General features: G+C 35.9%; 1 protein-coding gene across 25 annotated transcripts in view; it reads left to right on the top strand.

The window, feature by feature from the left end:
- The window catches only part of Rbfox2 (RNA binding fox-1 homolog 2), a 259340-nt gene that overhangs the window by 181917 nt on the left and 53768 nt on the right, over positions 1 to 23655 (top strand). For all 25 annotated transcript variants that reach the window (XR_010043894.1, XM_063238438.1, XM_063238425.1 and 22 more), the window contains one exon: positions 17462 to 17686. Coding sequence is in view for 24 of the 25 variants with exons in the window: in XM_063238438.1 (XP_063094508.1) it covers positions 17462 to 17686 (225 nt within the window). In the remaining variant the exon portion in view is untranslated. The remainder of the gene's footprint in view (positions 1 to 17461; positions 17687 to 23655) is intronic.

Below are 23655 nucleotides of genomic sequence, written 5' to 3'. Positions count from 1 at the left end.
CTTTTCCATATATTCTTTTTCATATGTTGTTACTTTGAACCAGAATGCCTTCCCCCCCCCTTTTTTTTCTGCCCTTAAATACTGTGCTTGCTCTTCACTGATTTCAGAAAGCTGACCCTGTCTCACGGAGTATATCCCTTCTTTGTGTTTCATTAGCCTGTGTGTATGTTGTTCTTTAAAGCCTGTTTTATATAGGTCTGTAATTAGAGCATGTCTGTCTGTTTTTCCTATAAGTTGACTCATTATTTCAGGATTTGGATTAAACTACCAGTGTTTATTACCATACCTGGTTCAATTTTAGTATCCAGCAACTATATCCCAGATAAATTAATGAGTTCATTGACTAGATCCTCTTTTGAAATTCAAAATGAGGGTTAAATTGCATAATCACTCATATTCTACTGGTCATTATTTAATTCAATTAATACTTGAAATACTTTGGGAAATGAATGCTTTATTTGGCTGAAAGGTAGAATATTTGGGAATAAGCAGCTATTTGAGGAATACACGAGACTTAGAGATATTCTTGTAGAAGGCTGCGTATATCCAGAAAACAGCACAAGAGTAGAGCATGACAAAGTGGAAAGGTATACCATGAAACATTAGTAATTGGCAACTCATGGGAAACATGCAAATGTGGCTTCTTGAGTACAGCCATCTCCTTCTCTCCTTATCCTTCTACTCAAGATGGCTGAGAGTTAAGACTCCTTGCTAATGTTGGGGGAAAAAAATTCAACCCAGATATATATCAGGCCATAACCATTCCTTGTCATTTTCAAGGCTTCCTGTTCATTGTTTTGTGCTGGTTGTTTTTTGTCCATTTTCTTTTCTGTGTATTTCTTTTTGGATAGTCTCTGTTGTGGTGCCATCAAATGTACTGATCTTTTCTTCTGCAATGTCTAATCTGCCATTGATCCAATCAAGAAGGGTTTTTGAAATCTCAGGCATATAGTTTTTACTCTAGAGTTTTATGTGAATCATTTTTTATTATATCTCTCAGGTCTTTTTAACATGCTTATTTTTTAATTTTCACATCTTGAACATATGGAATATAGATGTTTTAGTGTTCTTGTCTGTTAATCTAACATATGTTTTAGTTCTGGATCAGTTATGATTGATATATTTTTCCTCAACATTTTGAGTTGTATTTTCCTGCTTCTTTGCGTGCCTAGTAATTTTTTCATTGGATTCCAGATGTTGTGAGTTTTACCTTATTGCATGCTAGATAATTTTTTAAATTTTATAAAGGTGTTAGTTCTGTACATATAGATAAGGCAATCAGTACTTAGCAGAGTACCTGCAGGGGACTTTCCATGATTAGTCTTTCAATGCACTTTCTCCAGTACTTTGTGCAGTGAATTCCATCACTCTTAGCTTCTCCATATTTTTCACGCTGTCTTAACTTTGTGGAGCCTACTAGCCTCTGCCTGTACACCCTTTTCTGCACCTTACTTCATCCAGGAAGTTGCAAAGCTCACCTTGCTTATTCCTGTTCTGGGATCAGTGCCTTATCCCTTTTGTAAAACATGTTAAATGCCCTTGTTTCATGTATTTTATTGTTTTTTTAAGGTGTTCGAGGTGGCAAGATAAATTCGGCCTTGTTCCTTTATGTTTTTGAGGCAGGGTTTCACTTTGTAGTCCAGGGTGGCCTTGAACACACAGCAGTTCTGCCTCAGCCTCTTCAGTGCTGGAATTTCAGGTGTGTGCCTCCACACCCAGCTTTGTTACTCCATCTTTGTTGGAAACAGAGGAGAGACCTTTTATTTTTAAAGGAAAATAAAGCAGCATCTCACTAAGTATATTCTCAATTTATGAATGAAAAATCAGTTAATACAGTAATTTCAAGGAATATAGGGCAAGAATGCATAGGATACATAAATATACAAGTGAGCATATAATACACTATAAATATGTCAATGAAATACTGTCTGATTATATGAGAGTTAATTTGTGAAGTCTAACAGGTAGAAACGGTGAGGGGAAAGACTACTTGTGTTTGTGGATTCTGTGAATTATGCAATGCATTGTCTAAATCTAGATTTTTTTATACTGTTAAGTTTAGTGGTAGTTTAGTTTTAGAGTCTAGGGCTGATGTAATTAAAAATAAGATGATTAATTAACAGAAATACATGGAAAAACACAGGAAAAGTAGTTCTACATTTTTGTAGTGTAGTGTGATTTCTATTCTGTTGTGAAAAAAAGATCCTTTTTGCTTCTGCTTTACCTGTAGTTGGCATTTCTTGCAAAATAGAGGAGAAAACCTAGAGTACCATTTGTTTGGTTAAACAGCATAAAGGTGGGGCACTTTGAACTAAATGATGATTACTGCTCTAAACATTTAAGGAATCTTAGAAAACCTGAATACACAGTGTTGAGGTTCTCTGTCATGACCACCTACATAACTAAAAGATATTCAGGCTATCTAGAAGTTTTAGTGAGAAGGCACTGCAGAAGTGCAGAGTGTGGACGGCCCTGCCCTAGCTTTCTCACCTTCAGTTACAGTGTTGCCTCCTGTTGTTTGCTAGCATTAGCAAGGGTGACCAGAAGTCCACCTAAGTGTATGCTTTCAAATTTTCTCTTGAGGAAACAGACTACATTTTTGAGAAACAGGGAATGTGTGTTTTAATTTTACTTGGCTTAGGTTTTGGATTAGTCTTCAGTAAGAAGTGATCTTCCCATACATTTGTATTAGTGTTAACTTTAGGATTAAAACTCATTTATTTACACTTGTACAGTACTTTAGACAGTATATGCTTATTGTTTATTCCTTCACAATAATAATTTTGATTTCTGTTACCTTTCATTTCTTTAACCCAGAAGCAAAGGCTTTTATACATAATTTCAATTAATTCTTATGGCATTGATTTGTCTTTCCATTTTACAGATGAGAAATTTTTGGCATTGAGACTGATTGTTCACGTAGTAGAGTCTGGATTTTAACCCCTATTTATGTTTCTGAAGTTTGTGGCATTTCATGCTTTGCAGAATAGAATTACTTAAGTGTACTATAAAGAATGTAGGCCTTGATATTTATTTAATTTTTTCTTTACTTGGACTCGGCTCACTCCCCCTCCCCTATCTGTATAAGCTATGACTCTGCTCACAGCCCCTCCCCCATCTGTATAAGCTATCTTTGTCCAAAACTTTGAGAAATCGCTGCTAATTTTGGGAGAGTTAGGTTCCTTTAAGATAAGTAGGAAGCTGATCAATTTGACTATTTGACATATAGTTATAGTTTCCTGAAATTTATCTTAGCACAAAGTTTTTATAACTCAGTGGCATAGTATGTCATGTGGAAAGCATTTGGATAGGGCAAGAGAGAAACCCAAAGCGTTGCCATCTCTTAATATAGTTGAAGGATTGATTCTATACCCCACTTCTCAAATATGCAAATGCACATCTCAGATAAAATGATGTATTTGCATATAACTTATCCATTCTTCTTCATACACCTTCAGTCATCTCTAGATTATATACAAAACTCAACATAGTGTAAAGTGTGATGCAAATAGTCGTTATGTTATACAGAGAATATTGACAAGGAAAAAAGTCTGTACATCTTTAGTAAACTTTTTCTCTAATATTTTCAATCCATACTTGGTTGAATCCATGAATGTGGAACCTGCAGATACCGAGGGCTGACTTTATTGGCTAAGTAGTGTAATTCTTGGTCATTTTGGGCAAGGGAATAGAAAATAATGCCATTTTATTGACACTGTTACAGAAGAAAACGCTTTTAATGGTGATATACCTAATATTTTTTCTTTTAAAGCTACATCCTATATTATGTCTTCTTTTATCACAGAGTCATAAATTCTTAGATCGTAAGTGAATCTTATTTTATTCATTAGAATATAGATCCAGGAAGAAATTGAGTTGTTAAAGGACATGTAACAAGGCAATGATGGAACTGGAGCTAGGATTATTTTTCCATAGTTTGTCTCTTTTTGCTTTAGGAAATTTAGACCTTTAACAGAGATGTTTAATCTGTAGAAGCTCAAATGTCATCCTTATTATCTTCATTCCTTCAAGGAAAAAAATCTTAATTTAAGCAAAAATTTAAACTCAAGTTATCTTGGGGTACCATTCTTTGCTGAAGTTATTCTTGAATGAAACTGGATAATTTAGTTGATATGATAATGATGATCATGAACTTCTAGATGTGGAAAATTTTAAGAAGAAATGGATCTGTCCTTTGTTATTACTGTTTGTATGCTTAAAGACTGGAAAGAACCTTTTGAACTTTGACTTTCACAGGAAATGTGAAGTGTAATCCACAGATATTTTCATCGGGAACAAGCTTTAAGTGTTTGTGTGTTGGGAGAGGTTTGTTGTCTTTCTTGTTTTGTTTTGTCTGTTTTTGTGCTATTAGTGACTGGTTTGAGATTTCCATTAGTTATTTTTTGCTTACTACTGTAAAATATCTTTTCTTATGCTGAGATACTTTCCTGTTCAATGATAACAGACTGTGCATGATAGTTTTTTGATGGCTTATTCTAAAATGGGACTCTTATTTCTTCTCTAGGTTTGTCTTGTGAGAAGGATTAAGTATTGCAGTAGCTGGACGGTATTTCCTTCATTCCTGCCTGAAAGTTCAGAGTCCACGCATGCTCTAATGATGCCTTTGTTAGAGTTTGTAGAGGGGTAGTAGGAATTGTTTTTCGACCTTTAGAGTACATTCTGATTTTGGCCACTATTGCATTTATAAAGGAGGAAGATGCAGAGTTAGGCCATCTATCTGGTAAATACTTGATTTTTTTCTTTCATTTTTATTTTCTAAGAGTGGGTAGACCCTTTTATATATGTCAGAACATAGAATAACACTTAACACTAAATTGCTGGGGCGCTTACAGATGGCACCTAGACCGTGACTTACAGCACACATTTTGTTCTGGTACTTCTTTGAGTTGATTTGCTCTCTGCAACCTAAATATGTCTACCTGATTGAAGCATAAGTACAAGGACTATCCCAAAAATTATAGTAAACTTTTCCAAATTTGCTCTTAACAAGTCTCAGTGTTTTAAAGGGGTTATTTTAAAGAATCAGAAGTCTCTTTAAAAAAATCTTATAGATAATTAACCTTTAAATTTATAATGGAACTTGGAGTATTTTGAGCTTTCTGTGGTTGGAACCTTTCTTTGCAGAAAATAATCATGACTTGCTGGGTCAAGATGACAGAACTTCCATGTGCTTCCCATCTCTTGTATGACTGATGAAATAGCAATATAAAGTATAGAAAGAAATAAATCAACAACAGCAAGCACAAGAGGGTTAAAGAATTGCTAATAAATGAATTAAACAAATTTTGAGAAAGTTAAAGCAAACAAGGATAGGTGGAATAAGATTGCTCTAAAGCCTGGCAGAATCTGCTAGAGGTATGGAAGCAGAGCCATGAAGAACAAAATAGACAAAAGTACAAAAGGAATAGATTGTGTGATTATATCATAATCACAGTAGCCTGGCCTTGCTGTAGACTTCCTACTCCTGACCAGCCACTATTGTGCTACTCCCTTTCGTAAGCCTAAGAAAAGAAAAACAAAACGTCATGAGTGCTTAGGGCCCCAAAGAAGCTGGTCAGAATACTTGGGGAAATTTAAATTCTTTTTGTTCTAAATATTTAGAAGATAAGAGAAGGATATTCCGTTATATCCTACCAGTTAACCCCAAAAGGAACCCGGCTATTACCATGCTCTTCTCCATCACACACTGGAGTCTTGTTTGGAATTTTAGGAGACCTCATCAGAAAATAGATTAGCCAAGCAAACCCACACCAGCTAACAAAATTCTTTTGTGGGAATCACTGGAGACTGAAAATTATTAGAAGTTCTAGGGGAACTTTGAGCATGAAAAAGACTAGAGGAAACAAAAAAACGTAATGTTTGGAGAAACTGATAATCTTGAGGACAGAAAAGGACTTCAAAGATACTTAACTGTAATGCAAAGGTTCCAAGAGATAGTACATCATAAAAGTACTGCCTAGTGAATATAAAAGAATGTTAGAGATTGAGAACATAATTTCAAAAGAAAAGAGCTGTAGGATAGCAAAGCAGAGTTGGAGATAACCTTCCCAAGTGTAAATGTTTAAGACACTAAGATGAAGTAGAAGAGACAAGACAAATGATTTCCTTAACCCTCTTCTCTAGAAAACAGCCTGAGCCAGAAGTTTACCTGCTAACATTTTATTGAGGAGCAAGATTGAGGGAAAGGAGAACAAACCAAGGGGGAAAGGCCAGCCCAAGCTTTGTGGGAGGTGTTGCTCGTTGTTTTTGCTAGACATCTCTAGAGGAAACTAGGGTTTTTCTGGCCAGCTGCCATCAGAAGAGGTTAAGGAGGGGTATTTTGTAAACGGGTTTCTTCCTATCTCCTGTTCCTCGTCCTGTTAGTAAAACTCGGCGCACAGCTAACTTGTTGGCCTTTTCCTTCAATTGCCTCAAAAGTGAGGTGTCAGTTGTATGCTCTACGTAGATACGTACTCTTTGTTGCCTAAGTGGGGAATTGACAAATAAGTCACTAATCTGAATGCAGCGAGGGGCCCTGGGACTTCTGCCTGTAAGCAGCTGTTAAAAGAGAGTTGTTCCACAGAGGACTGATGGAAGGCTGCTGTTCTATATCTGTTTAATGTGCTATCATATACATGTGTAAGTTTGATAAAAGTAAAATTAAAAAAGAAAAAGTGAATACCAAACACATACCTTAGAAATAACTATCAGGAGATTTCAGGATATATTTGGGAGAAAGATAAAAATTTTAATCCATTTATATCAGAATAATATTACTGGACTGCTACATTCTGTTTCTCTACCCATTCTTGCCTGACTTTCCCCATTGGTGTGCTGGAATTGAGCTTCTAGGGTCATCTAGTTGTCTCTAATGTCCATTGCAGATTTGCTGATTCTACCTTTACGTCATCCTTAGCATGTGGCCCTTTGTCCTCTGCCTATGTTATCATTCATGATCTTATTATAAGACCCTTCAAAGTTTGTAGTATTTGTCTAACAAATCTCTTTGTTTTAACTTCTTCATATCACCTGTGTTTCTCCAGGCTGGGTTCTAGTGTCTTCCAATACTCCCATGTCAGTTTGGTTATTTCCTTTTAAAAAGTAACAGAAGCCTGGAGTTATTTGTATGTATCATAGATTATAACACACTATTTAAAATTTCTTTAATAAAGACTTTCTCGAGAGCTTTTAAGCAGACCCTGAGGACTACAAGATGAATAGACTTGAGCAAGTATCTACCTAAAGAATCTGGGTTATGTAAAAACAACTAGTTATAATACATAGAAGTACTGCAGTAGAGTTAAGTATTAGGGTTGATGGAGGTGGTAAGAAGGGAATTACTTTTTTCTCTATTTGCGTGAATCAAACCTCTAGTTATTTGAACTGCATATTAAAGTTTATGTACAAATGAATAAATGAGTGTGAAAGAAAAAATACTTTCTAAGAAGAAAAAAGTAATAGGTGCAAAAGAAAGTGGAAAGTGACAGGTGTCTTTTCAGGGTGCTCTACATGTTAGACTCCTACTTGAGCCAGTCCATTGTTAGCTCTTGGGTAGATTATTAGTCTCCTTAATGGGTCTATTTGCATTTGCTTTTGCTAAGCAATCCATTTAAAACTTAGAGTCAGACCACAGCATATCTCTGAACAAGCTGGTAAAAGTCAAAATCTTTGCAGTGCCAGTAAATTTTACAAGGTTTTCCCCTGGTGTCACTCCCCACTGCAACCTTTATCACTTCCTCTCCTGCCACACTGTCCCATGCTTACTCCAGTCTGGTCACACAGGCCTCCATGACCCTGTTCTTCAGATGTGTTGAGCATGTGTTAGCCTCTAGGCCTTTCCTTTGTCAAGGAAGCTCTTCTAGACATCCACGAGGCTTGATGTCTTTTTTTTTCTCTTTTTTCTGGTACCGGGGATCAAACTCACAACCGCCTGCTTGCAAGGCAGGTGCTTATGCCGCTGAGCTAAATCCCCAGCCCCAGTGAGGCTTGATGTCTTATCCTAAAGGAATCTGATCAAATGTTACCTATCCAGTTAGTTGCCTGTAGAAAACAGAAATCCTCTGACCCTGCAGCCCTGATATTCCCTTACTCTTTCTTTATTTTTCTCTTGTAGCACACCATCTGTATATTGTTTGCTTCTCTATTAATGATTTTCTCTTTCTACTAGAAAGTAAACTCCTAAAGATTTGTTTTATTAATCATAGTGGTTTCCTAGGGGAAAATGGAGTATCCAACATGACTGTGGCTCAGTGAACTTCGGGTGGCAAGAATTGAAACTGACTAGGTAGGCTTGATTCATGCAAAGATGTTTGGGGTTGACATTGCAGATTTTTAAGAAGAATATTAACTAACAACATTAGCTTTAAGTTGTGCTTACCTTAGAAAGATTCTGGCAGTTGCTTGGAGTTAGTCTGAGATAAGGAGAACTATTAAAATAGAGATTGTTGGCATGATCTGGTACGCAGTGTTGAGTTCAGAGACTCATTTTTCTTTGCCTTTGCCACAGTGTGTAATATGAACTCTGAAAAGTATCCTTTCAATTTTGTATATATTTTAATAGAATTCTAATGATTCACTTTAGATGATTATATTATAGTAACTTCCTGAAGAGCTGATGCATCTATTGACAGAAAAGTACTATCTTTTTTCAGACTTTAAACTTAAGAAGTAGGTATTCAGTTTAGTAAGCGTTCTCTAAAAGAGCTACCAAGTGCCTATCATCGACCTTTATTTTAAGTGAGAAAGGTCAGAAGAAGTCTGTGTTCCAACCCTGATCAACATAGGGTCTTTTGTGCAACAGAGAACATATGAGTCACCATTTAACTGTAATCATAGAAAAAAATGTAGTTTTGAAGACATTATAAAACCTTTGGATCACAGCCAGCCATACACTATGTTCCAAACAACCAGGTAGCTGGAATTCTGCCTGAATCTAGAAATTATAGACTTAATTTATAGATTTTTTTTCTCTAAATTTTATTCTAAACCTAACTTACAATTGTTTCAAAAAGTACTCTGCTTTAACATGTGGGTTAAACTTAATTAAACTTAACTATCCATGAAGACAAAATACAGAGCAAATTAAAGTGAAAAGTTTGGGAAGAATCATCATCCGAATATTAGTTATGTAGGTCACAGTGACATTGAACAAGATGGCTAACCATCAATTGTGTGTCAGCGGCTTCCATTTCTAAAGAAGAAGCTGAGCCAGAACAGCTCCAGTGTTCTCCTGTTGCTGTTGAAAGATTCATGGTTCTAAGTGCTGCTTTAAGGAGAAATGGAAGAAGAAGCTTTTAAGAGGTTAAAGGCATTAGATTATAGGATTTGTTACTTTTAACCTAACAGACTTGGTTTGAATGTCTGAAATGTTTATTTTCCTGTTTACTGCTGTGCAAGATGATGGAACTCAGTGTCAGGGGTGAGTTTGATCTGGCGGTTCTCTGAGTAATTAATTCAAAAGAGGGTTTATATGTGTTCTGAAGTCAAATGATTTAAAGACAGGTTTGCAATGCTTCTTATCTACCAAGCCTATACTCGGCCTTTATATAAAAGCTTCTATCATATACTGTTACTATAAGCATGGAAGTAAAGTGTGTTATATTACCTGTTTAGTTTTATTTTATGTATTGTTTGTTTGTAAGAGCTAGAGATTACACTCCTCCCTTTCCACACAGCCTCTTTCTTTAGGACATGGCAACCAACACACTCATACTTTGGGTTGTGACTCTTAGACCCACTCTAAAAGAAGGGCTCCTTACTAGAGCTGTATTTCAGAAGATTTGCATTGTTTAGAAAAAAATAGTGTTTATTCTTATGTCTGTAGCTTCCATGCAACCATTACTTTCCTTTTCTGATCCGAACCCTCTCTGATCTCTGCATAGATGCTTCAAGGCATTTTCTGGAGGCTACACCCATCATCCTCTTCCTTTTGGCCAGTCACAGCCTCAAAAGCAGTATTCTCAGGGTGGTATCCATACCACCTATACCAAAAAGCATCAGGGTCCCACTCCAATTCATGAAATGCTAATCTGGAGGAAAAGAGACTGATACTTGAATTTTAAATATTTTCTCTGAACAACTGTTGATATAACAAAGCATAGTCATTTCTGCTCTCCAAGAACAAGGTTAAAGGGTCAGTTTGTGGGAATGTTCCTTACTGTATAGGGTCGGTAATCTATCTTATTGGTGAATCTGCACCAGAAATTGATGGTCCTTGAACTCTTACTTAGAATTAGATAACACTCACTTAAATTTTAATATTTCTGTGGCAGGTTTTTTGTTGTAATCATTATTATATAAGGTCTGTTTTTGTGAGCTTTCTTGGCATCACAGCCATACACTAAGTCCCAAACAACCAGGCTAATAGAATTATAGCTGAACCAGATCATCACATATAGGTTTTTTTCCTTTAAATGTTAAATTCACCGCCAAGTTGTTTAACATGTCTTGGGTTATAATTTATACTTATTATAAATGAGAAAGCGGACTGTTTTTACCTGAGCTACTTTTACCAGAAATATTTTTAAGATTTAGTGGACACTAACACAATTCCCACCCCACTCCCACCACCCTCCATGCCCTGTGTCTGGCTCCCCTCTCCCCCCATAATTCAGGCTGGCCTTGAGCATACTGCGTACCCCATGCTGACCTACCTCAGTCTTCCAAGTGCTGGGATTACAGATGTGCTCCACCACACCCAGCAGCACTTTATGCTTTGTGTATTCACACTGTGCATCTTTGCAGAGGTGAGATAAAAGGAAACACTTATTTTATACCCTCTGTCCCCATTTTGATAATATGAAGAAACACTAAAGATACAAGCAGTACAATAGATATCTTGAGTGTTTTTAGGCCAGTAAATTAGCATCATTTTGTCTTAGGTGTTTATTTTATTCCCAGGGATTTTCTTGCTTTATCAGCGTTCTACAGATTTAGTTTTTAAAATTGATTCCAAATTTTAAATCCAGGATTTCTCTTATCTTTCTGAAAAATCAGCTTTATAGTTTTCTTCCTTTTGTCACAGACATGTGGGCAAAAGTCACTTTTGGAAGCAGATCTGAATGAGAGATCCTTGCCTTGGTATTCTGAGTTGAGCTTTTTGTAAACATTTTCTTTTAAATCAAAGGCAAGTAGAGGTTGAAATCTAAGACTATTGAAGCAAATCACAGAGACTAAAAATGACACAATCTATACAGCACTTAAAAAGTAAAAATATTTTATTTCTATTATAATCCTAGACAAATAATTCCAATTTGTATTACAGTATCAGAAGAAAATCATCAAGTGACTTGCCAATGGTAATATGAACTGGTGAGAATAATCTCTATCTAAATAAAGAAGTTGTTTTTTCATTTGTTTGTTTTGTCATGCCAGGGAATGAACCCAGAACGGTGCACATACTAAACAAGAGCTCTATCCCCAGCTACAAACCAGGCCAGTGAAGGAATATTTCTTAGGATGATATGAATGTAGTTAACACCTGTTTGTATTCATAATTCATTTTGACTATATATAGGAAATTAGGAAACTTTCAGGATTTGCAGTATGTCTACTAGAAGCAACATAATACTAAATTATATATCTAAGTAGAAATAAAGATTGCCAAAGGGAAAAATTAGAATGAAGCTAGAGATGCACACAAAAATACCTCTTTGTCTCTGCAGCTTACATTTTTACCCTAGAAAAATGAGGACAGTTACATCTGGGGCCTTTCAGTATTCACATATAATTCTTGGTACGTGGTTTTATTTTTAGCACAAATACCATCAGTTAGCTTATGCTTTTCTTATCTTTTAGATTTCCCCTACAAATCTTAGGCATAATTCTATTTTTGTCCTTGTCCTCTTTCCATGTTAAGAGTAGCATGTTGTGGATGTATAAATGTTAATATGTAAATGATTGAAATACTTTTCAGAATAATTCAACAGGATCAGGAAATGAGCTTAGAAACAGTAATGTTTCACTTGCTCAGTCATTTAACACTTCCAACAGCTTTATAAAATAGCCCATTTTGCAGATGAAACAAACTAGAAAAGGTCAAATAATTGTTTTTTTGGTAAGAGGTATCAACATGTAAATTCAGATCTGTCAGATTCATGCCATTTTCTTCTGTTTTACTCTACTTCCCATGTAAGTTTGGGAGAAAAGGTACAATTGTACCTACAATATACTTGGAAGTCACCCATAGGTGACTTCACCTGACAGTTGAAACTGTGGTTGCTGTGGGTGAGGAAGTGGACTGATAAGTGTTGAGATCCAGCTCTTGGGTAATTCCATTCTTACTCTTTGATGGGAACTAACTATGGTAACAGTATACAGAGTAAGTATTCGTTATCCCAAATGCTTGAGGTCAGATATGTTTCCTATTTTAGAAGTTATTGGGGTTTTTGAATATTTGCAAAGACTTCATTTACCAGTTGCATATCCCTCACCCAGACATCTTAAATTAGAACTGTTCCATATCCAAAACTTTTTGAGTATCATGTTGGCACCCTAACAATTTCAGATTTCAAAGCATTTTGAATTTTCAAATTGATCGTGCTTAATTTGTATTTGAATTCAAAATTAAGATACTTAGTATGTTTTTCAGATCGTTTATCAGAAGACTATACATAATGTGGAATGCCTTTGTTATTACTTGTGATTTAAAGAAAAAAGACTTCTTTGTTAACTCAGAAATTAATAGTTAAGACTGGTTTTTACTTGCAGCAGGTCAACATTTTTAAATTCTTTTTGTAAGATGAAAAAAATCATGTGCTTAAAACAACCTAAGTGTTGATTTCTTTTCTTTCTTAATGGAGCTCTGCCTTCCTATCCCTGCAGTCCTCTTTGATCTGATACCAACCCATAAAAGATAGCAGTGTTTGTTTCATGTGTATTATCTTTTGTTTTGCTCTCTATCTAAACAAAACAATTTTCTGAAGTGTACACACATGTGACTTTTTTCGTGTATTTAATACATGTTTAATACATTATTATTAGACACTGTGCAGGAATCTACATTTTACAAGATGGTCCCCACTCATCATCATGAATCTTTTAATCTAATAGGGCAGATAAGACATATATTTAGATATGTTGAGTATTAGGCGTTGAATTTAAATGTTATACATAGTAGTGGCACGAAGTAAGGACCACAAGAGAAAGTTAATGATTGGTTTTCACAGGTGAGATACACTTTAGTTGCTTTACCTGTTGTGTTAAAAATTTTTTTTTCATGCAAACATGAGGTAAATTTATGACTAGAAATAATCATACATACTATTGTCTCATAGGTTGTTTGGAGGCTATTGTACTTCTAAACTTAGAACTTTGGAATGAGACCTAAAAATTTAATAGAAATCTGAAATCACTTAACATTTTTAATAATAATAATACAACTTGGGGGAAAATACCCAGAAACTGTAAAGTAAATAAGATAAAATATGAAGCTACTCCTATCTCAAACTTACTCTCTTCATATTACAAACATTGTTGCTATATTTTTAACAACATATTAAACATTTGTATAAATAAAAGATATTCTTGACATCCTGATAGAGGCTAGCATTTTGATAGCTAGTTCTAGGAAGACAGAGTCTTAGAGTGGCTTGCATTTCTGCAAAATGAACAGTGTCATAGGCTACAAGTAAATCATAGAAAATTTTTTTGCCTGTCTCTCTCTCCCACTGCCAGTTAATGTGTTTATTCAGTTGAGTGAGCCAGCTCTGTCAAGACTTCCCCTATGGGAGCCCAGCAGAGCCAGGGTGGAGAATAAAGACTGGATGCAAATCCAGGACACTGCGAGCAGCAGTGTCAAAGCCACAGACAAGTCGTGGCATGTCAGTCCTTGAGAACTGTGTCTTTTAGTCTTTATCAGTTCTTCAGACCCTCCCTGTACACTCTGCATGCCTGGAGCCAGCAGGTGGATCTGCAGTGACCTTTGGTGCCCTTACTCTGCTCTTTTACCATCCCACTGGAATATGAATTTTTTCTCTTTCCTGTTTGTCTTTAGGACAGAGAACTTGTGAGGGCCACTGAACCAGTTATGTTATGTTATGTTATGTTATGTTATGTTATGTTATGTTATGTTATGTTATGTTATGTTATTGAGGGGTTTCAGGAATTGAACTCAGGACCTCAGGCTTGCCAGGCAGACACTGAGCCACTGAGGTAAATCCCTGAACCCGTGCACCGGTTTATTTTATATAGCTAGATCAGTGAAGAGAGAGTGCCTAACAATATGAAGGACAAGGAAAACAATTACTTTATTTCCTTTTTAGGGTGCCCAGAATAGCTAAAGAGAAATCATGTATAGTATCCTGACCTAGAGATAATGAAAAGAAGTTATATTGATAGGAGACAGAGACACTTTCCCTGAGAAATTTTATGGTTAAAAGGTTTAACATTTTTGCAGTATAATTTATAAGAATTAAAAGGAAGATTTTTAAAAAAATGTAAACCAATTCTTAGTAGCTAGTGGAGTCAAACACTAGAGACAACTGAATTTTGAAGCTGTATAACTTCTAACTGGACAACAGTTAGCAATTTTTGTTTCCAGGCATGTTGCAACCGTGTTTTTGAGAATAGCACAGTAATTCACTGCTTTGGTGTGCTGACTTCTCCTTATCACTGTGTTTTTACTTATTATTTCTTCTGGACCAAATTTTTAAGTTGTGTTTTTCTTGTCTTTCTTTTTAATATTAAAACAAAAGTAAGTACATGCATATTAGAGGAGCAAGGAAACTGTTGGATGTTTTCATTATCTTAAATTCAGTGATGATTTTGTGAGAATGCACATGGGTCAGAGCTTAACCAAACCGTATAACTAGGTGCAGTGTATTGGGTGGCAGTTATACTTCAATAAGATGATTTAAAAATATTTTGCTGATACTATAACTAAAAGCTTGGAGTTATTTTGATGCTATATGTATTTCCCTGACTGATACTGAGGTGAGTTTTTATGAAGCCCTTTGTATTTCATTTTCTGTGAATTGTTGATTTATATCCTTTGCCTCTTTTTCTGTTGGGATATGTGTATGTGTGTCTTGTCAATTTATATAATCAATCTTGCAAAATGGTAATAACCCACTGCCTATCTTACAGTTGCTAATATTTTATCCCAGTTGATTTTTTATTTTAAAATTCATTTTTCCTTTTATTTCCTTATTTTTCTTTCCCTTTTGTCTTCCCTTCCTAACAGACATAGACAAAGCCAACATTTTGGCTGCTTGCTATCTGGTTTCCAAGTTGCTTGCTGTCTTGAAAATCCCCTATACCTCAATTATATTCCTAATTTTTCTTAGATTTTACATTTTTTGTTCTTATGTTACATTTTATTTCAAGGAGAAAAAAAAAACTAAAACAGAATTTCAAAACACGTTAATCAGGGGACAACAATCGTATATACATTGCGTGTGGTCATCTCCAAATCATTCATCCAGAGCCCAAGGGATCTGCATTCAATTGTCTGAAAAACACCAGCACAAATCTTTATTCAGGGAACTCAGAGAAATCAGTAGTATAACTACCTTAACTTTTTATACATATGCTGTTTCTTTAAGCTTTTTACACTAATGAGACTATAATGTTTACATGGCTGTCTTATTTCACTAATGAATATGGTCTCAAGTTACCTCCATTTACCTATAATAGTCTCCAGTTTATCCTTATTTATGGCTGAGTAGTATTCCACTGTATAAATATACCACATCTTTTTTTCTCTCCTATTCTTAAGTTAGATTTTGTTCCTACTGAATTTTTCTGGTAATGATGTTAGTTTTTTGGTGTGGGTAACTCAACTTTTGTAAATACCTTAAAATGTTTTCATACAAACTTGAATGTGTTTTAGAACTCTGTTCTGTTGATCTCTTTGTGCGTGCTTACTTTTCGATTACAATAGTTTATGACAAGTTTTGATTTTTTTGTTTTGTTCTTTGAGACAAGATCTCATTGTAGTGTAGGGTGGCCTTGAACTTGCTAGTAGCTCAAACTGACCTCAAACTAATGGCAATTCTCCTGCCTCAGCCTCCTGAGCTAGGATTATAGGCATGTGCCACCATGCCAGCCTATGACAAGTTTTAATGTATGACAAAACATGTCTCCTCCGAATTTTCCTTTTTTTTTTTTTTAAGATTTTCTTGGTAGTTTCCGTATAAAAACATTTAGTATGTTTTCTTTCACTAGATATCATTGGTAAAGACATTAGATACATATTTCGTTTTGAGATGTTAGCATTTTTAAATTAAATACTTGTTTAAAAAACAATTTTTATTTAGGTTTTATATTGTATGTTTACTGTGGCTGTTTACTGTCCTATTTTTCATTTTTATTTGGTATACTTAATAACATTTATCAAACATTTTAGTGGGTTTTAACAGTTTGATAAATCTGTGTGACCATCAGCCGTAATAAAATGTATAGTAATTCAGTCATTGGAGTGTTTCCGTATATCAGAATTTAGTCCTAAGCAGACTCAAGGACATTCTCATTTCTGTTTCATAGATTAATTTTTCCTGTTCTGATATTTCTTACCAGTGGAATTGTGTTGTATGTGTTATGTTGTAGCTAACGTCTTCATTCAGCACAACATTTTTTAAAGTTCTGAGTAGCATTCCATTGTATTTGTTTAGCCATCCTCCTGTTGATGTATAGTTGTTTTCAGATGGGACCATTGTGAATGAGGCTTCCATGAACATTCTTATACAGATGTTAGCGGGGACATACGGCTTCATTTCTTTTATGGTGGTTTCAGTTTTATAGTTTGCATATTCTAAGTGGTTGTAAAATGATACTTCACTTTGGTTTTAGTTTCATGTCTCTGAAGACTACCCATTCATGTGTTTTCTGCCCATTTGCATATCTTCTTGTAGAAAGTAACTGTCAAAGGTTGGTTAGCCCTCCTCACCCCAGCCCACTGAGACAGTTTTGCTGTGTAGTTCAGGTTGGCCTTGAATGAACTCTAGTCCAGACTGGCCTGAAACCTAGAGCAGTCTTCCTGCCTCAGCCAGCACGGGCCTTATTTCCAGCTTCTAGTTTTTAAAAATTTAGGTGTTTTTTATTATGATATATAACAATGTTTTATAAATCCTGGATATGTGTCTTTTGTGTACTTTTTATTTTGAATGTTTTTTTCCTAGTGTTTGTCTTATTATCTTTCAAAAAGCAGATGTTTTAAAATTCTGATCAATTCAGTATATTGATTTTTAGTGGTTCTGTTTTTTTATATGTTAAAAATGATTTGCCATTTGAAAGATTTTCCTGTGTTTATTTTTAGAAATTTTACAGTTTAGTGCTTATATTTGGATCTTTTTTCAAGTTAAATTTTACGCATTTAGAATACAAGTTGAGAAAATATTGCTTGGTTGTTGCTTTTGTTTTTTAATCTGGTATTTAGTTCATTTGTTTAAAAGGCTTTTCCCTTAATTATATGACAATGATTTAAATAAAACCTTTCTCCCTGCTTACCCCCTGTTTATTCTAGGGTAACCAGGAGCCAACAACAACTCCTGAAGCAATGGTTCAGCCTTTTACTACCATCCCATTCCCACCACCTCCACAGAACGGAATTCCTACAGAATACGGAGTGCCACACACTCAGGACTATGCCGGCCAGACCAGTGAGCATAACCTGACACTCTACGGAAGCACGCAAGGCCATGGGGAGCAGAGCAGCAACTCGCCCAGCGCACAGAACGGATCTCTTCCGGTATGTGAGTCACAAGGTGGCAGGTAGGGGAGTGCATGCCAGTCACGCCGGGATTGTCACCCTGTCATAAGACCAGAACATTCTGTAAGCTAATTTAGCATTTCCATTCCATTCCTTAGCCTGTGTGTAATTTCAGTTCTACTCCAAGCACTGTGATTAGAAGATAGGGAGTTTGAAGTAAAACTCACAGTTACTGCCCAGCAACTGTTGGTCTAGGAATGAGGCAGACAGTGGTGGCCAGGTAAGTACAGTGGGAAAAGTAACGTAGGGGATGCTGCGCTTCTCAACTTCACCGGATGTGTTGCTATGCAGAATTGCATGGACACACGTGTTCTCACCTCTACAGGCTCTCAAAGCATTTTCCAGTTGCTTCCTCCTCGAAGTGCTTAATGTCTTGAGTTTTGTGCTCTCTTATAGTTTGTCCTCAGCATTGGATACTTTGTTTGTTCTTCCTCCTCTGTTCAACTTTTAAATGCTGCAGTGTGCCAAGTTTGGGTACTGGAACCCTGTTCTTTGCTTTATATAACTAGACTACCAAATTCACTTAACTTGCTCAAGGAAATCCTAGGCGCCCTTCTTCTATTTCTTTTGTCTTTACCTGTGACCCAATAACAAGTCATGGCCACTCCAACTCTATAACTTTTTACTACTGCAGATGAAAGAGGCAGTGTTCTTTTGCCAGATGTGTAGGGCTTGAGTCTCCATATAGCCAGTTATTTAATCTCCCTCTGCCTTGAGAAGATAGGTGAAGGTCGTAGTACCTACTGTTAGGGAAAGGCAGAGGCTGTTAGAAGATTTGAGAGTTTGATTGAGGCAAGTGTTTACCATCATTGTCACCATTGTTACCGCGCCTAACTTAGCCATTCTCCACATGGCAGCCACGATGATTTTTACCTTTTAATCTGAATTGTGCTGTTTGCCTACTTAATTCTAATAGTATTCTAACGCAAGTAAATAAAACTCTGTATGAGATTTTCTAACCCTTTGCCCCAGCCCACCTCTGACCTCCAACCACTTTCTGTTTACTTGCTGAAATAAAAAGAAATGCCACAAATTAGCTGTGAGTATGTATCACATGCATATTAACAGGTAGAAAATTGTACTGTCTGTGATTTCACTCTAAGGTAAAAATGCACTCATCAAGCAAGCTATCTCTAATTTTTAGATTTCGCTTTCTTCTATCCAGTATCAGACTACCTGAAGGAGAGCTTTATTCAGACTTTAAGCCACTTAATAAGATTTACTTCCAAATAAAGATTTAGCATTATAGTGCAAACTTCTGTTACATAAAGATAGATTAAACCTACAAGTACCAGGGGACGGGTACCTGGCAGCGTGGGTACTAGAGATTCAGGGCCTTTACACTGAATTACATCCCCTGCCCTTTTTATATTTGAGATGAGGTCTTGTTAAATTGCTCAATGGCCCACATTAGGCTTGAATTTACAGCCCTCCTCTCTCAGCTTTCCAGAATATGCCTCCCTCCTCTCCTCTCCTCTCCTCTCCTTTCCCCTCCCTTCCTCTTCCCTTCTTTTCCCTTCCTTTCCCTTCCCTTGAAATCGAACCCATGACCTTATGCTTGCCAGGCAGGTGCTTATGTCACTGAGCTATATCTCAGGCCCTTGATTTCTTTTTTTGAGACAGGATCTCACTAAGTTGCTGCTAAATTGGCCGGGCTGAGCTAAGATGGACAGTTTTCCTGTCTTAGTCTCCCAGAGTACTGGGATTACAAGTGTGTGTCTCCATCCCTGACTATGTGTTAATTTCAAATGTTGAGGATTCCCAAAATTTCTTTCTTTTGTTTATTAATAATTCAATTTTTGTTGTTTGAGAACATACTTTGTATGATATAAAACTGAGACATGTTTATGATTTAGTAGGAGGTCTAGCCTACAAAACATTCTTTTGCAGTTGGCCCTTTTCTCAGTATGAAGTGTCTCTGTTTATCTCTAAGGATATTTCTTGCCTTGTCTACTTTGATAGATCACTTCAGCTGTTATATAGTTGCTGTTTGTATGACATAACTTCCATCATTTTTGTTTCAACCTCTTTGAATCTGAAACGTGTCTTTTGTTTAAAAGTTTTTCCATCTTTTTATTGGAGCATGTAGGCTGTTTATATTTTAGTATGATTATTAATATGGGTAGATTTATGTCTGTCATTTTACTGTGTCTCATGATTTTTTACTGTTGTTCCTCCATTCATCTTTACTGGTTTCTGTTAAATAATTTATTTGATTCATTGTCTTAGCAGTCCACCTTAGCACGTAAACACTTGGAAACCTACCGAGTTTGGTACTTGCCACATTTTGATGTATAATGTCCCAGGACTCATCATTTGTTTATCACACAATGCGCAAGGTTGAACTCGTCTGTGTCCACTTAATTGCATCGTGACTTACTACCCTTGACAGCCAAAACAGGTTTTTGGAATTTGTTGTGTTTAGCACTGGTTTACCTCCCAGAACTAATTAATGACAAGTATTAAGGTACTTAGTCCTTGGTCAGAGTACTTAGTTCTTGGTCTAAGGATTGCATATGCCTTTGACTTTCCACAACCTGTGGATGAGTTCATTCAGGTAAAATACAACAGCTTTGCTATTATACCCTTTCATTCTATACATTCCTTTGTGCTTTTGTGTGTACCTGTATATAGTAGAAATATAACAATACAATCATTACTTTATACAATCATACACATTGCTTGTAAAGACTTTTTTAGAGCAGTTTTAGACTCACATCAAAACTAAAAGTTGTAGGCATGTTGCTGCTCTCCTGTACATGCCTGACCTCCCCGCTAGCAGCATCCCACACTAGAGTGATATAGTGTTAAAACTGTTAAACTTACGTTCACACATCACTCAAAATCTGTAGTGTGTATTAGGGTTCATTCTTGGTACTATACATTCTATGAACTTGGATAAATATATAAAAATATTTATCATCATATACAGTAGTTTCATTGCTCTAAAAGTTCCATAGTTTATTTGTTCATCCCTTCCTCCCCAGATTCTAGTGTCAGCTGATCTTACTGTCAGCCTAGCTTTGCCTCCTCCAGAATGCAGTAGAGTTGAAATCATACAATAGGTAGCTTTTTTTGGCTTGGCTTTTTTCACTTAGTAATACGCATTTAGGATTCCTACTTTTCTTTTTTTTAAGGCTTAACAGTTCATTTCTTTTTGTTGCCCAATAATATTGTATAGTTGTTCTGTATTTATCTATTCACCTGTGGAAGGGTATCTTGGCTACTTCCAAGTTTGAACAGTTATGAATAAAGATGCTGCTGTAACAGTCATGTGTGCAGTGAACGAGAGTTTCTGTTATCCCACATCCTTGCTAGTGTTTGGTGGTGTCTGTGTACTGGATTTAGACAATTCTAGTGGAATGTCGTTGTTGCTTAAATTTTCATTTTCTTGAGGTACAGTGTGGAACATCTTTTATATGCTTATTTGACACCTGTAGATATTCTTCAGTGAGTAGTCTGTTCAGGTCTTCAGCTTTTTAATCAAGTTGTTTTCTGGTGTTGAGTTTTCAAATTCTCAGCATATTTTGAAAATAAGTTATCATTTCTGTTGATCTTCATATTGTCCTGTAGATCCAAGTTAATATCCAGTGTCATTTCCTTTCAGTATTTTCTGATAGACAAGTCTGCTTAAAACAAATTGTGTTTGTGTTAGTCTGAGAATTCTTTTGTGTGTGTATGTTTTTGTTTTTAAAGGCTAGTTGTGTCAGCTGTAAAATTCTTGGTTGACTTTCTCTTCTACCCTCTAAATATGGTAAGTGAATCCATTGCCTGCTGGCCTCTGATGAGACTCAGCTGATTCTCACCAGAGATCAACTATTAATCCTTTTTTTGGGGGGGCGGGTAGATATCGGGAATCCAACTCTGGACCTGGTGCTTGACAAGGAGGTGCTTATACCATTTTCTTTTTAGCTTTTAGCTGTTTCTCTATGATGGGTCTCTAAAGATGAATTTTTTTTTATTATACTTGAGTCTTTTGTGTTAGGTTGGTTGATTAATTTTTTTCATAAAGAAGTGAATTTTGACCTTGATTTCTTCATACATTTCTCTTTTTCTTCTTTGTTCCCGGGCCTCCCATGTCATATACTTGGAGTTTTCCTACAGACATTTTTGTTTTCTGTTTCAATCAGCAGTTTTCTGAATCTAAACAGACGTAAAGTTCTTTTTATTTTCCTTTAGTTTTTTTCTGTTTACTCTTTAAATTGTATACTTTTGTTGATCTTTTTTTTTGTAGTTCACACTTTCTTTTTTCACCTTTTCAATCTCCTATTGAATTCATCTATAGAGTGAATTTGTTATAGTACTTTTTAACTGTAATTTCCATTTATAATTTAATGTTTCTCTGTTTTGATACCCTATTTTTCTTTAATTCTTTTGGCTTTTTGAGACAGGGTCTCACAATATAGTTTATACTTGCCTTGAACTCACTATATAGTCTAGGCTGGCCTCAAACTCCCAGCCTCCCAGCCAAATTCTTTGAAATATTTATATTTGTTACTTTACCGTCATTTGCTGAATCCAACATCTGTACCTGAATTACGGTTCAGTTACTTCCAGTTATTATTTCTTTTCTTGAATCTGGGTCACACTTTCCTGTGTTTTGCAATGTTATTTTTAAAGTGAAGATTAAGCAAGTAACAGTGTAGTGACTCTGGATTTTCATTTGTTTTTCTGAGAGGGGGATGTGTTTTAAACAGTTTGGCCACTTAAATTATGGAGTCTGACACCTGCACAGTGTGAAGCCATTGATGTTTCTGCATAGTGGTTTTGTTGGTAGCAGTCACTCCTGTGTCCCCACAGCTTATAGGCCAGAGGATAGAGGTTATGCTCATGCGTCTGGAGTTTATAAAGTTTTCTCCCTCTCAGTCCAAAAGCTAGATTAAGAAGTACATTAAAGGTTCAATCTTCTCAAGTCTGCCTGGGGTTTTCCTTTTTATTGAGATGTTTCATGTCTCCCTTTCTCAATATGTAGTTTTACACTTGCTCAGGGATGTGAGGAGTGTATTTCTGTCTCTGGTATGATTCTCTTTTCTGGGATCTCCCGAGTAGATTTCTGGCTGATCCACCACTCACAACTTCAAGCTTGAAGAAGCTATACTTTCCCTGTTAGGTTCTTGCCGAATTTGCCATGATTAGTTGGCAGAGCTGTTGTGTTTCTTGCCCTTTTGACACTCCACTCTCTCTGTCCAAAGTCAAATCTGCCCTCCCCAACAGCAAAAGCTGCTGATTTTCATTACAGTAGTACGTTTGCAAAAGTATTGCTGGTTTTATGCTAAGCTCTAAATTTTTCCAGGAAATGCCTGTTTTTACCTTTACCTTTTTTTTCTCTTTAACAATATCTGTTGTACCTTTTGGATCTTATTTACTCTTTCAGTTTCTTACACTAGGGAGACACTATTATGTTTACACCTGCAAACCTTACTTATTTCAGTTAGGAGTATGGACTCTAGTGGCATCTGTTTACATATAGGATTTGCTGATCTGTACATCCTATTCTAGGGAGAAATCCTTTCCCTGAATCATTCCGTGGCATTTTACACTTTCTCACAGGACTGTTTTCAGCACTACCCATTTCTCTTTTTCTCTCATTACCGCCATTTCTGATTGTATCACGTCCCTAAATTGTATGTTTCTAATGACAGTGATTAAAGGCAAGCTCCATCCCTTAAAACAGATACACAGTTAAGACTTAGGTCTCTTATCACTTCAGAAACTGTTTATTATATAATTTTGCGTGAACTAACTTTCCTAAGAAACTTTAACTTTCCTAAAGAAATACTGAAATAAGAATAGAAATCCAAATGTGTAGATTGTGTGAGTATATTAATGGTAAAAATAGCTGAGAACAAAGTGGACAATCCTTTGAGTTGTACATAGGACAGAAATACCACAAATTCTATAAGGTTAGCAAGTTTTTAAACAATAAAACAAGAAACTGTTAGGAAGCT

The sequence above is a fragment of the Cavia porcellus genome, unplaced genomic scaffold (assembly GCF_034190915.1).
Source record: "Cavia porcellus strain 051 isolate PalLab524CR breed Dunkin Hartley unplaced genomic scaffold, mCavPor4.1 scaffold_27, whole genome shotgun sequence".
NCBI classification, from domain to species: Eukaryota; Metazoa; Chordata; class Mammalia; order Rodentia; family Caviidae; genus Cavia; species Cavia porcellus.
The sequence above is the reverse complement of the archived record's forward strand: the minus strand, read 5'-3'. Positions and strand labels throughout refer to the sequence as shown.